Source organism: Parasteatoda tepidariorum, chromosome 1, assembly GCF_982258835.1.
Source record: "Parasteatoda tepidariorum strain Cologne lab strain chromosome 1, Ptep-v5.0, whole genome shotgun sequence".
NCBI lineage: Eukaryota > Metazoa > Arthropoda > Arachnida > Araneae > Theridiidae > Parasteatoda > Parasteatoda tepidariorum.
The window spans coordinates 128012679-128027451 of NC_141755.1; the positions used below are offsets into that span (position 1 = coordinate 128012679).

General features: G+C 27.8%; 1 protein-coding gene across 9 annotated transcripts in view; it reads left to right on the forward strand.

The window, feature by feature from the left end:
• The window catches only part of LOC107436625 (multidrug resistance-associated protein 1), a 158432-nt gene that overhangs the window by 71757 nt on the left and 71902 nt on the right, over positions 1-14773 (forward strand). For 7 of the 9 annotated variants that reach the window (XM_071178175.2, XM_071178172.2, XM_071178174.2 and 4 more), the window contains 5 exons: positions 618-740; positions 2400-2534; positions 4678-4803; positions 9265-9326; positions 9401-9544. In XM_071178175.2, the coding sequence (XP_071034276.1) occupies positions 618-740; positions 2400-2534; positions 4678-4803; positions 9265-9326; positions 9401-9544 (590 nt within the window). The remainder of the gene's footprint in view (positions 1-617; positions 741-2399; positions 2535-4677; positions 4804-9264; positions 9327-9400; positions 9545-14773) is intronic. The other 2 variants (XM_071178180.2, XM_043051014.3) reach the window with 1 other exon arrangement.

The following is a 14773-nucleotide window of genomic DNA, read 5'->3' on the forward strand; positions in this document are numbered from 1 at the left end:
TCTATAGGCTGTGCTGTATAATGCTTAAAATAAAAAAGTGAACAACCTGAATAACTTTTAATTGAATGATCAGATTTTTCCCCAGCAGTTTTAGTTCTTAAAAAGGTTCATATATTAATTTGTACATTTGGTCAATGCTATCTTAAATTTGGTCAGGAGAGTGATTGAAAGTTTGAATAGTCAAAAAATTAGTGTTAATATTACTTTGCGTATTTTGCCATGTTTTGAAATTTTTATGCGTATCAAAATGTAAAAAAAAATTCATGTCAAAAATTTTTGCTAATTATTTATAATTTTTTTTTTAATATTTAATAACAATTGTAAAATGTTTGGTTATTAAAACAAACCATTCAATCATTATAAAGTTTGTAATATTAAGTGACAAAATTTAAACGAAATCATAGTTCTCGATGAATGTTGAGAAATTTAAATTGACATTAAGAAAGAACCATGCCCTCAATTAATTTGAGGTCATGAATCCTTTAGATTGAGTCTTTAATAAGTGAAAATTCGATCAAAAGGAGAGTTATTCAGGTTCACTAAAATGATGAGTGCATTGTTTGATGAGTGCATTTGGTGGAGGTGAAAAATACTGTTATTCATTAATCATCTTGCAGGTGATCGCTTTAGTTCTGGCTGTTCTGCAGATTGCAATATTTTGCGATGTTATGATTAATAAGAAGAATGATGTGCATTTCTCACCCCTTGTTCTTGCTGTTGCACTTAAAATTTTCACCTTCGTAAGTTTATTCCATTTCATAATTCTATTTTAGAGTTTGCTTTGTATGAATATTTCATTAGTAATATGATATTCATTAGTAATATGTATTACTAATCATAATGTGTATTCTGTAATGTAATACTAATGCATTACAATTCATTAGTAATATAAAATATGTATTGAATAATATCTATAAATGGATATTTATATTGCACATTGCGCACATTAAAAAAAGATATCACAATCAAAAATTTTTTCCTTAATCAGATTTTTATGAACTAATTCAGGAAACAATTGAAATTTATTGTGTCAAAAGGCAATTTGAGCACTCTAGCTAGTTGGGAAGTAGTTGAAATGAAAATAGTGAACATTTTGTAACCATATGAACTCTTAACTGCTCAGAAATGGGTTAATGTAATACAAATGCAATGTGCGTAGATCGTTTCATGAAATAGTTTTCGACAACACGTTTTAACTCAGAAGTCAACTACTATGCGCAAAATACTAATTTTATATTTTATTTTATAATCGTCGTTAAACAGCTGATCCAGTCTTGTCAATTTTGAACCCAGTCCAGAAGACATGGGAACTCCTGGATCAAGTATTGGGAGAAATTTGCCTTCATGGGGGACGATGGAGAGGAAAAACACAAAAACCTCCCACGGTTAGCTTGACCACAAGCAGTTTCCATGACCACAGATATTTTACATGAGCTCTGTTATGTATTGAATGTTAAGCATTTTTCTGACGGAATTTTTTCATAGCATATCGCTAATTTGTTAAAAAAAATCTAAGGACAAGACAAGCTACAATATTAATTGACAATTCTGTTAAATTTTCAGGTAAATCTTATAAAAATTTAAGAAGTTTCGGCAATTAGCATATAAAAATAGGTATATGTAAAAGAAAAAAGGATTCTATTGAAGAATTCATTTTTAATAATTTTTCATGAATTTGGCTCTCCTCTTGGGTTGTCCACGGATGTTCTCTTTTGCCCCCCCCCCCCGTCTCTGCTATATGGCTTATAAATTTTCGATGTTTGTACGATTTTGCACATCGTAAATTCATGTGATTTTTCATCTATTATTGTTACAGATTTCTGCATGGTTCTTTGAAATCCAGGTACATTTTTTCTGATGCGATTGATTTTCGAAACATGTATTTTAGTGAAAACTTCAACTTGCCCCAATTTCACTGTGAATCCACATTTTTTCAGCTGTCATACCCATGGAGTTTTGAATATTAAAAAATTCGATTTTTTTAAAACTAAACGCATCAATGCAGCAATGATAGCATAAGGAAAAGTTGGATTTTTTTCTTTGATTATTGTTGAAAACACAAGCAAGAACAGGAAAAAGTATTGTTCAAGCCCAGTTTTCCTGTTGATTTTTTAAAATATTGAAATATAAAGAATGTCAGATCGTAATTAAAAAATGAAAAATTTATGGGTCACCCATTGTGTTTCAATGAGGCCTGTACATGCTGAATATTCTCATTTAAAAAGAAATTTCTAAAGTAAAAAGACTTGGTTTAATAGCACTTTAAAAGATGTCTGCTTTATGTCATTTTCATGAAGCCTGTAACATTAAACATTTTTACTTAAAAAATAACAAAGACATTTCATATATTTACTATTTTTATTACAGTCTTTAAAAAGAAATAACTTTTTTTTTGACAGATCTTTGCTGTGATTCTCATGTTATTTAACCGAAAGAAAGGCCGTCACACGTCTGGTATTTTGTTCATTTTTTGGATGTTGCTCATAATATGTGAAGCCTTTATGTACAGATCTTCATTTTTACAAATCAGATATGTGAGTTTATTTTTCAACTTTTATTTTTTCAGCCCTGTTTATAATGCTGTTGATAGTTAATAAGAATGCTCTTATAAAAATAACTGTCTGTATGCAAACACTGTTCATAAGCAAGTATCATTTAATACAGTAAAACCTTTTTACAACACTATTTTGGGTACCCAATAAATATAATGTTGTAGAGGAATATATTGTTATATCGAGGGCCTTTGGGGACTCAATAAGATTTTTCTTTTGAAATTTTAGTGTTATATATGTATTAACTATAAATCTATTTATATATTATGCAAAAAGTTAATTTGTAGAGTGTTAATTATGGTTAAATATTAAGAACAATTGGAATACATTCACAAAGTAACATCGTAAACATATCCGAAAACCATTTTTATTTGAAATAATCTGATATTTTTGTTTATTTATTCATTTTTTTGACTGTCAAGTCAACCAACAAAGCATGAAAATGATTTTTGTTTATGAAGATGCTCCCCCCACCCTCTATGGAAAAGTTTTCTTTCAGATGATGATTGTGGTCATTTGTGACTCATGGTCAGCTTTTAACATGAAGTAAATGTTACATCTCTGTGATTACTTATGAGATAAGGGAGGCAATTCTAAGAAAGGAAGCTCTTGGGGTTGGTCAGCAGTGAGTCTTTTCTTGTCAGAAAAAAAATGGAAAAATGGCAAAAGATAAAAAAATAATTTTTTTTTACAGTATTTGAAAACCAAGAATAAATGGAGAAAATAATGTTGAAGTTAGGAAAAAAAATCGTTTGAGGGGTTTATTGCTTCAGAGAATATCGTAATATCGAGAGGAGAATAACATTAATTCATATGAAAGTTTTTTTGGGACCACGATACCTTATAGGGGGAGTTATTGTTGTATCAGATATCGTAGTAGCGAAAGTTCACTGTAAATACCACCCTCTCATCAGGCTGCATGGGTTTTGTTTGATGATTCCAATAATGTTCTATTCGATAGTCGGTAGGTTCACTAAGGGATGGTTGACTGAATGTAAACAATAACAATCTTCCTAAATTTAGTATCCCTCCGATTGTGTTATGCTTAAGAGGCGATGTGTGAACAGGCTTAATGTTCTAGGAAGTTTTATGATTGTAATTTGTGTTTAAATTTACGTGCAAATTTTGAAATTCATTAGAGTTTTCTATTATTTATAAATTCAAACAGTCCATGAGTCTAAAACAAATTTAATAAAATTAATATCCCATCAAAATAAAATGTAAGGTTAGCCATATTTGGATTGCCTTATTTGGCTATATTTGTGTAAAATAGCACAATTGGCCCTTTTTTGGGTAGCATCATAGCAAGCTTGCTTTTTTTTGCAGTCATAATTTCCCTTCATTTTAAACTTGGTGCAGAATTTATTAATTAATAATTCTTCTATTTTTCGAAAATTTCTGTTTGTGGGAAGAGAGATTTGTTTTTTTGTATCTGTAGGAAAAAAAATCAAGTTAGCAGAGTTTTCATTCCTTTTTAACTGTCTAATTTAAAAGTCAAAATTCTGCATTTCATAGAAAATTATAATATAGTTTCTGAGCAAATAAAATTAAAAAAATTTAATATTTTTAAATTTCAGTCATATTTTTTAATTCACAATTTTAATATTGTACAATGTATTTTCATTTATTGGTTTAGAGGGAAAGAGGCTACTTTAATAAGAGATGTTTAAGATCATTGTTATATATATATTTTTTGGAAAACTTTTTTTTTTTGAGTCATAAAATTATTGTTTTAAGAATATACAATTAAAAATATATATTTGTGATTTACTTTGTTTCAAAATTGGCAATACTTTATAAAGCTTTTCCCGTAGACAAACTCTTTATATTTGTTGTAAAATAACAAACTGTTCAATTATCTATGTATGAAATTTGAATTTCTTATTTCTCTCCAGCAAAACAAGTGTTTAGATTACTTTTAGCATTGTTATAATAGTAAGTTTTATGTTTTTGAAGAAGTTGTGGAATGTACATATTTTAGATCTGAAGTATATTTTTGAGGATATTCCACTGTTTTATTCACCCTGCTTAAACTTAGTGTTATACTAAAAAGTATTGAAACATTTTAAAATGTGCTCTTTTCAGTTTGCAATGAGTGTTTTTGAAATCCTCTTTGTTTTATTAGATTAAAAGTGCAGATGATTCATCATTCATTGTGGAAATGATTTATTTTCCTTTGGTAGTCACTGAATTTCTCTTATCGTGCATTGCTGATATCCGATACAAGACTGAAACATCAAAAGGAAAAAGAGTGAGTACTTTGGTCTGTACTGTAAAAGCCCAGAATTCAACTAGCGGTCCAAGTAACCAGAATTTTTAGAAATGCATTATTTTTCTCTTTAAGATTAATAGGAACATTAAAAAACAATAATTTTTGATAAATGATTCTTTGATTTCATTTAATTTTAATCAGTTTCCTCTTAGTTTTGTTTTTATTTATTCACCTTTAATAATTTTTATTGACAACTTCATTCAAACTCCTCTATATAGTGAACTCCCGTGCGATTTATTGGTAAGTTGTTTGGGCTAATTGTTAATTATCACATAATGATTGCCCAATTGACTAGTTTTTGTTCTAAAATTTGAATTCTTACATAATTGAGTTTCTTAAAATATGATATTCTTTTTTATTTTCTTTTCTGATTGTGGAAAGCACTTATGTTCTAAATCAATATTTATTTTAAAAAAGGAAAGTTTAGGGATGCAGCCAGAAAGGGGGGGGGGATCATCAACCCTCCCAGAAACAGTCAACAAGAATTAAGTCAGCTGACGATCTATTGGAAAGAGATCTGATTTCAAAGATGCTATCCTATATGGCATTAAAAAATTTCATTAACGCAAAAAAAAAAAAAAAAAAAAAAAAAATTGCAAGCAAAAAAAAAAAAAGTTTTGCAATTAAAGAAAAAGTAAAATCACAAATGTTCATAGTGTTTAATATATCATGAGTTAAAGTACATCAATTAAAAATTTCATGATAATGATTTAATAAAAGGGTAAAATTTTTTTCAAATTATCCAGAAAAGAATGAGGCTTACAGAAAATAACATTTAAAAATTAAGTATTTAAAACATTTACTTATAGTAATTCACAATGAAGAGAGAAAAGAATTCAAGATATGTTTAAAAATGATCCATAATATTTCTTTTTAAATTATAAATAATAATATATTTCTTTTTAAATTATAAATAGTTTTTAAGTTATATTGCACCTCTCCACTTTTTATTAATTTATAGTTGTTATTCAATAATTATAGTTAAAACTAGTTTATTGTCTAAAAGTTTTTCTAAGTAAATTGTCATTTATTTAAAATTAATCATTAAAACAATGTATATTAAAACAATTCATTTTAAAATCCTTCCCAGAAATTTTTTTTATTGGTTGCGCCTCTGGGCATAGTCATACTTTAGTTGCAATTGCAGGGGTCTGTGTAAGTTTTTATGAGAGGTACCTATTTTGTGAAATTTTAGACCTTAATTTGTGAAAATTAAAAATTATATTAAAAAATCAAGACAAAAATAGGGTAAAGTAAGAAGATATTTTCAAAAATGGTCACTGCCAATAAAAGTCATTTATGACTGGTAAATTTTTATGCATTTTTCTCCCTATATTCAAAAATAATTTTGCTATAGTAAAATTTTAGGCTTAAAATTGTATCTAAATTTAAAAATCCATAAAAATCATTGTCCATAGTTAAATTTTAACTTGAATTTAATAAAAACATGCATTTAACAGTACTTGCACTAAAAGTTATTTACATTATGAGAACATTTTTTACGGGGTCATATAGAAAAAAGCTTCACAGAGAAAAAAAAAATGTTTCATAAAATAATAAAGATCTGTTAGAGTAAGTTTAGAACAATGTTCGAATGTTTGGAATAATATTCGTATTTCAACTTCCTGTAAAGTTTACAGAGGGAGCGCCTCATCGTTTAATTAAAGAAAAACTCTGCGAAGAAAATACTCGCTATAGTATGGCATAAACGAATGGTTAGGCTACCGTGCTGTGCTATCTGACTGAGCACGTGCTCCCTAATTGTATATGCTTAATTCATCTGGGATTTATTATTTCTTACGGGGATACAAAAACAAAATTTTAAGAGCCGGGGGAAAGAGAATCTTAGAACTTAGCTTTTTTAAAAGTATTTTGTGAAACTACCGTTTTTCCTAAAGTTGAATTTGTGAAGGTACCGCTAAACAGTAGTAAATTTGCACTGGACAGACCCCTGAATTGTATCTGTATATGGATCCCATTAGTCAGCTCGTAGGATCATTTGATACTTTAAATTTTTCATTGTGAAAGATTAATTGTTCTATAAAGGGACATTAATTTTTACTTTTCTCACTTATTTCATGCTACTTTTTGCTATAGCTGATGGATAGTTCAAGCATACAAGTATATTTTCTTTACATTATTGTTATTATAGTGTTTGTCTTGTCTTGTATCTGACTGTTGATAGAGAATTTGATATTAAATATTGAAAAAAATATGTACATTTTGTTGAAATTAAGTTACAATTGTAAATAAACAGATCCTTTTGAGAAAAAGAAATATTTTAATAAAGATTATAACATAAGACAAACTTAGACGAAAAAAAAGAACACTTCTATTGATATATTTTCTATAAAATTAAAAATAAAATGTTGCCAAAATCAAACGAACAAAAACAAGGCAATGCATCAGTCAGACTGCTTACAACAACCTCGATTTGCTGATTCCATCAATAACCTCCGGTCCTGGTACTTTATATTCTTTCACATTTAATTCAATCGTACTTTCTATAATATACCTGCATGAAATATTTTTTAGAAAAAGTAATTATCTTCAAAGTTTATTCTCCATCAAACGCTCGCATGAAACGTTTTATGCAAATACAAATCAAACAACTTCAAGAAGCAACAAATGAAACTAAAACAGCAAATTGAATAATTAACTTTTTGCAATTACGAGTTGAAGAGTTCAGTAGAGTTGTTGCATTCTTGGGTGAAATGCCATAATACCAAACTGTCAATGTTGTTTTTTCTTAGCTGATTCTGGAAGAATACTTCAGTTCAATGATTATAATAGTCCAAATAAAAAAAAGCTTTTTGTAGAACAGCTCAATTTAATGAAACAGTAGAGAACCAATTATCCTGGATGTCCGAATTTCCCGGTTTCCCGGATCAGCCAAAAAGTGTCGCTTATGGATGTTTTATTGAACCTAAATTACAATGAAAAAGAGTAATACATTTTAAAATAAAAAAAAGCTCTCCTAAATTGAAAGAAAAAAATATGGTAGAAAAATAGCATTTATAAGAATAAAAACATTAAAAAGTTTAGACAAGAAAATCAAGTTTGTGAAATACAAAATTCACATATTTATTTTTTGAAGATAAATTAAAATCAAAAATTATCTAATATAAAACAAAACCAATGATTATAAAAATGCAATATATTTTATAATTAATTATAGGGAAAAAAGAAAACGATAAAATACAAGGAAAACTTATTAATCAAATTTAAATAAAAACATCGCTTGAAAATTACCAAATGAAAAAAAGACGCTAACATAAATATGAAAGCCTCTGAAAAGGCAGAATATTATAAAATTAACGGAAAAAAAAACTCAAAACGTAGTGGTATTAGAAATGTATCACTTAAAAAAAAAAAAAGAAAACTGCAATCTGCCTCTTAAAGTAATTTTCCGCTATTAGTAATAAATTATTGTATGCTTAGATTAATGAACAATCTTCTCCTTTTATTTTTTTATAAAATGAGGCGGTTTTTAACGATAGCAGAAGTGATTCCTCATTCGTATTCCAATTAGTATTTTGTACTTCCATTTTCTTTTTTTTACCTTTTCTTAGTAAAGTACAGGATTAAATATTTTTATTTCTCTTTCCTCTTCTGTTCACTGATATGCGTGTGCGATTTATTCCCTCCCCCCTCCCTGATAAATCAAAACGAAATCAGCATGTCACTCTTTTGTGTTTGATTGACTACAGCTGATCAGAAAAACGATTTTTTTTCAAGACACATTTGTCCCTTCCCTGCCCCGTTTCGACCTTAAAATCTTCAGGAGGAAATATTGAAGTTTTCTCTTGTCAAACTGAGAAAAATACCACCACCCCTACATTTTCTACTACTCAACTTTTCCGCAATCCTTCTAGTTCAAAAATGGCAAGAAATTTTTTCTGGTCTCCCGGTTTCCTGGATAGCGGATAAATGGTTCTGTACTGTACTTTGGAAACAGAAATATATAATTTATTATACAAGTATACTATGGGGAGGTTTTTCGTTCTTATGAGATCTGAAAAGCTAATAAAACTTTTCACATTTATAAAAGTGCTTTACTATAAAGTCGAAAGAATTGTTGTTCTAACAATAATTACTAATATGTTTTCTATTCAGCCAACTGCTTCTGAAGTTAATTCTTTTCAAGTGGTATTAAAGTGCTAGCTAAATTTCACTTATAGGCAAAAATATTTTAGCATTCTGTCTGTGAGAATTTTTATATAATTATGTGTAGTAGTAGTGAAAAACTTAATAAATCAAATTCATAAATTCAAGTATGAAATTAAAAGAAAAATAGTAATTTTCTAACGATTTCAAAATTGAGAATAAAATTTTCTGGAAAATTTGGAAGAACTGGCATCTGTTATGTATGTATCAATAATATGTATTTAATGTATCAAATATGTGTATTTAATAACAATTATTTGTGCATCTTTTCAGAAAGATAATCCTGAAATAAACGCTTCCTTTTTGTCCAAGCTTTTATTCTGGTGGTTCAATAAGTAAGTTTAATGGTTGGTTGCTTTCCTGTGACTGTTATGCATAAGCAATATATTCCCCCCCCCCATTTTTATAGGTTGGCTGTTCTAGGTTGGAAGAAGCCTCTGACAGCCGAAGACTTGTGGGGTCTTAGTCCGGATGATTGCTCAAAAGCTGTTTTTGAAAACTTTCAGAGAAATTATCAGGCTTCCAAGTTTCAGAAATCCACGCCTTCAGACAAGTAGGTTGATTTTTATTGTGTGATTTCATTGATTATTTTTGCATTACACTCGCTCGTTCACTAGAAGTTGGCACTTGGCTCCGCCTTCATCACGTGGTATCCGATGATACTATTTTGCTATTTTTGGGAGAAGGATGTGAATCGTCCTGAACATGGTTGCTATTTGGCGATCGTATGACAAAAAGGTTTATCTTTATGTGCATTTTTTTAATTAATATTTCATAAATTTCATATTTTGTGCCATTTGTTATATTTCTGTCTTTTGAGTGAATAGCTTGTCCTTTTTGAGACATTCTGCTGGGAAAACATCAGTTTTTAAATTTAAAATATATTTAATTAGCTGGAGTAACGAAAGGTATAATAGCAGATGTTAAAGCGAAGTAAGTGACTGAAAAAGAAGCCACTGTTTGTGTTTGGCGCGCATTAAGGATTGTCTCCATTTCAAGGGTGGAGGTGTTTCTCTTCTTACTCCTGTGTGAAATAAACTCTTCGTCCAAGGTGGTGGAGCCAAGTGCCAACACCTGGTGAACAAACTATATATACACTATATCAGGGACTGCTGAAGGGGCTTTAGCCAACACCTACTAGAAGGTCAAGGCCTGCTGGCTGAGCGATTTCAACCCCGTGACGTCACGATCAGAAGGTAGCGTCTGTAGGCGGGTAGCTCCTCGGTGAGAACGCCATTCCTGGACGTAAACGTTATTACTATGAATGTTGTCAACATATAAAGTTTGATTAAAGAGATATCGAAGTAAGTAAAAGATGCTATTTTTATTTTACTAAAGTGTTATGTTTGATAACAATATATTTATCTCTAATATGTTGTAAATTAAGTTTGAATTCAGATTGAAACTACGTATTTAATTTAACTTTAATTGTTGTTATGTTGTGACTCGTTATTTGAGTCTCTAATGTATTTATACGTGTTACCTGATCTAATTGCATTTGAATTATGAAATAACTTAATTTAGTATTCAAATATAAAATTACAAAAGCATTCGATTGTGTTTTTTATTCATACTTCATGAGCTAAAGCATCTTAAATGAAACTAAGCGATTGAAATGGACTTAGAAATTGTTAGTACAATATTTATTGTGCTTCTGCTCAAGATTTTAAATAGCCCTAGAATTGTGATATATCTTAATTTATAAATTATACATTGCAGTATGTTTGAATTATAGATTTATAGAATGCATATTAAAATATATTAATTTTAGTAATTGGTAGTAATTAAATTTAAACACATTTTAGTAAAAAGTACCAGATATGATTAGCTTATGAATATTGATAGAATTTACATTTGTTGATATTTAGCTACTAAATCTAATATGCCTGAGAAGAATTTTAATATAGAAGAATTTCTAAATGTACCAATATTTGGGGATAAAAATATTAGTTTTTAATACTATATCAAGGTTTGGTGTCATTGTTTACTAATAGTTCTTGCGTGCTGTTAAAATACTTTTAGAAGAAGTATTTGGAATCAAGAAAATTTTAGTAAATAAATTATTTCATTGAACGCTTATTTTAGAGATTGTTAACTATATGCAGCAGAACTTCATTTATGTTAACCAAAACTTAAGAAAATTTATTTAAGAATCGGATAACTAAGAAAAATTTTTTTACATATTTTTTGGGAAGTAAAACAATTTTTTTTTTATTTTCATTATTCCAATGACAAATTAAGGTAGATGTTGATAAATTAATATTTTAGTTTCAGCCATGAGTCTTAATGTCTGTTTATTTTTCAGGCATCAAGCATGGTTTTAAGTTTGTTGCTTTATCTTGTGCCCAGGGAACTATGATGATAATCTTAAAAAGTCAGTATCTTGGTTTCTCCAAGACACACAGCTGCAGCTATTGTTATGTGATTCATTTATGCAAAAAATATTTATAATTTGTTTTTAACTAAGAATATTTGCTTAAATTTCTAAAGATTTATTGTAATGTTTAAATTAACAAGGATTATCACTTTTGCTTTCCAAAAGTAGATTGTTTTTCATCACCCCTTATAAAAATAAATATATAATTATTATTGTTTATTGTAAAATGATTAATTACGTCAAGACTTTTAAAAATAAATATTTAATTATTATCATAAATTGTAAAATAAATAATAGGAAGGTCATAGGAATTAAAAGCTTCAATTTAATCTAAAATGTTTAAAAAATTTAAAACTGCATTGTAAATAATAGTCTTTTTTTTCATGAACTTCTTGTTTACTTTTAAAACTTAACTTAGTTTTAATTATTGGGTGATGTAAGGCAACTACTTGCATTATTTACATTATATTTTGTGGTACATCTCATAAGAAAACTACAATTTTGTTTTCGCTAGTATATATTTCTTATCATCCTCTAAATATAGTTCAAAGTTCCATAAGTACGAGATATTTGTGTTTTTTTTTTTTTTTTCGAAAAGGAAAATTTAGTTGACAATTTATTTAACTCCAGATTTAATTTAAAGTATAGAATGGTATTTAAAAAGTAAGTGGAATATTTTAGATTATGTATTGAAATTTCTGCATTTCATTCAATATTTTATTTAATTTACTATCCTTTTTCATTTTCTTCCCTCGAATAAACAACAAGTTTTTAAAATATGTTGTTACCAGAGCAAAAGTGTCGGGTAATTTGAATGGTTCATATATGATAAAGTTTTTAATAACTACTATACAATCATTAGTAATTTACTGTTATATTTTTACATGTATATTAACAGTTTTATCAACTATCAGCATTTTCAAAAAAGATAGTTTCATTAACATGGACGGTAAAATACAGTATGTAATCAAATATTTTGAATTATCCATGAAATTTTTTTAGCCAATTTTTGTTTGCCTTCTGGGGTTATGTTTTAAAATAAAATGTAGGGCTATACATTTGCCTGCTGTACAATCATTAGTAATTTATTGTTTTACTTTTACAGTATATTAACAGTTTTATCAACTGTCAGCATTTTCGTAAAAGATTGTTTCATTAACATACACGGTAAAATACAGTATGTAAGCAGATATTTTGAATTATCCATGAATTTTTTTTACCAAATTTTTGTTTGCTTTCTGGGGTTATATTTTAAAATAAAATGCTTGGAAATTCGGTCATTTAAAAATATATGACATTTGCCATATATTTTCTTCAGAAGTATAGATACTGGTGATAATCTTGAAATTGCAAGTAATGATATAATTTAATAAGTAAAAATTTCATTCATTATTTATATTGGTGTACTTTTTATGCTCCTGTTATTTTATTAAGGGAAGAGATTAATAGATAATGGTCAGTATATAAATTTGATGTATTATGGTAGAGTTTTCTAGATATTTTGCTGTCTTGTATGTCGAGATGGTATACTGGGAATTTTAGTCAGAAAAAATTTTCAGTCTTGACCTTTTTCCCAATTTGCACCCATGACTATAATGAAATTATATTGATAAAGTAAAATGTTAGGATATTTGGTCATTTAAAAATATATGACAATCACAGTATGTTTTCTTCAGAAGTGTGGTAATCTTGAAATCGCAAGTAATGATATAATTTAATAAGTAAAAATTGCTTTCTTTATTTATACTGGTGTACTTTTTATGTTTCTGTTATTTTATTAAAGGAAGAGGTTGACAAATATTTTTTGTTCAGTATATAAATTGGATATATTATGGTAAAGCTTTCTAGATATTTTGCATATGTCTTGTATGTCGAGGTGGTAAGTTGGAAATTTTATTCAGAAAAAAATTTCAATCTTGGCTTTTTTCCTCAACTTGCAAGCATGATTATAATGAAATTATATTAATAAAATAAAAAATTTTCAAGGTTCCAAATTTTTGTTTGCCATATGGCGTTATGTTTTAAAATAAAATGTTTGGAAATTTGGTCATTTAAAAATATATGACAATTACAATGTTTTCTTCAGAAGTATAGTAATCTTGAAATTGCAAGTAATGATATAATAATTGATATATGTTTGAAAATAAAATTTTTAAAAATTTTATTTGCTTTTGTATACATATTTTCTCTTCACTGATTTAAATAAAGATTTTGTTCTATATATATGTTTGTGTCATTATTTTAAAGCATACTTATACTTTATGATAAAATTAATCTTCATATACTTAATTACCTCATTCATAATGTTCTAGTCTTAGTCTATATCATCAAAGTAATGATTCAGCTTATTTAATAACTCACATAAAATCATTTTTAACACATGTATGTAAAACAGAAGAACATAGAAAGAAATTAGACCGACAGATGCTAATTTGTCAATTTACTGCAGTAAGTAAAAAAATTTCAGAATAATTATATAAATTGGCTATAAATATTTCAAAGGTTTATAAAGGATAAACATTTGCTTTTATTTTCTTAAGTGTTCTTTTCAATAACATTTTGTTTCCATCAATGAATGTTAAGTAATAATTTTCAATTCTTAGGAAAATATTTTTATTTTTAATCAATTGATATTTATTTAATATGATTGATTACTCTTAAAATAGTTTAAAATAGAAATTTATTCGTAAAAAAAGGTTTGGATTAAATCTTATGAAAGTAATCCAAAAAAATTTTTAAAAACTAATCTAAGATTTATTACTGAGTTAATTTATTTATTTTTCATCATGATTTTTTCCGTCTTTTGGCTCATTTTAAAATTTGAAATTGAAAGAAAAAACAATAAATCGAATAAAACTAATAAGGAATCGACTATCCGCATATCTTCACAACCTCCTCTGATCACTTTGAAGGTAGAAAACAGCAACGCCCTTTTCTGCCTTCTGATCGTGACGTCACAAACAAGCTCCCAGGCCTTCTACTCTAGGTGGTTGTGCTTTAGCCCCCATACATTTTATTGATTATGAAAATTAAGATTAAATTTGTGAATATTTTTTTAAAAGCAATTTTAATAAATTTTTTTTCTTCTCTTTTAGAAAGTATTTTTTTCTCTCCATGTTTTCTCTATATTTTTAACTTGTATGTATTTGTGTGTGTATGCACGCATGCACCATTTAATAACTTTATTACTCCTAAAATAAAGCAGAATATGGTTTCCAAGCACATAATTTTTACAATTTTTTTTAACTGAACTCCCCTCCCCCCGTTCTCTAAGGGACTCCTTTTCAGTGTATATGTACTTTTTAAAAGAAACAGAAGGTCACGCCATGCAATGAAGCCAAATGTTTTCTCCACTGATTTTACTGAAGTGAAAATTTTAACCTTAGTTAGACAAAAAGGATTTAT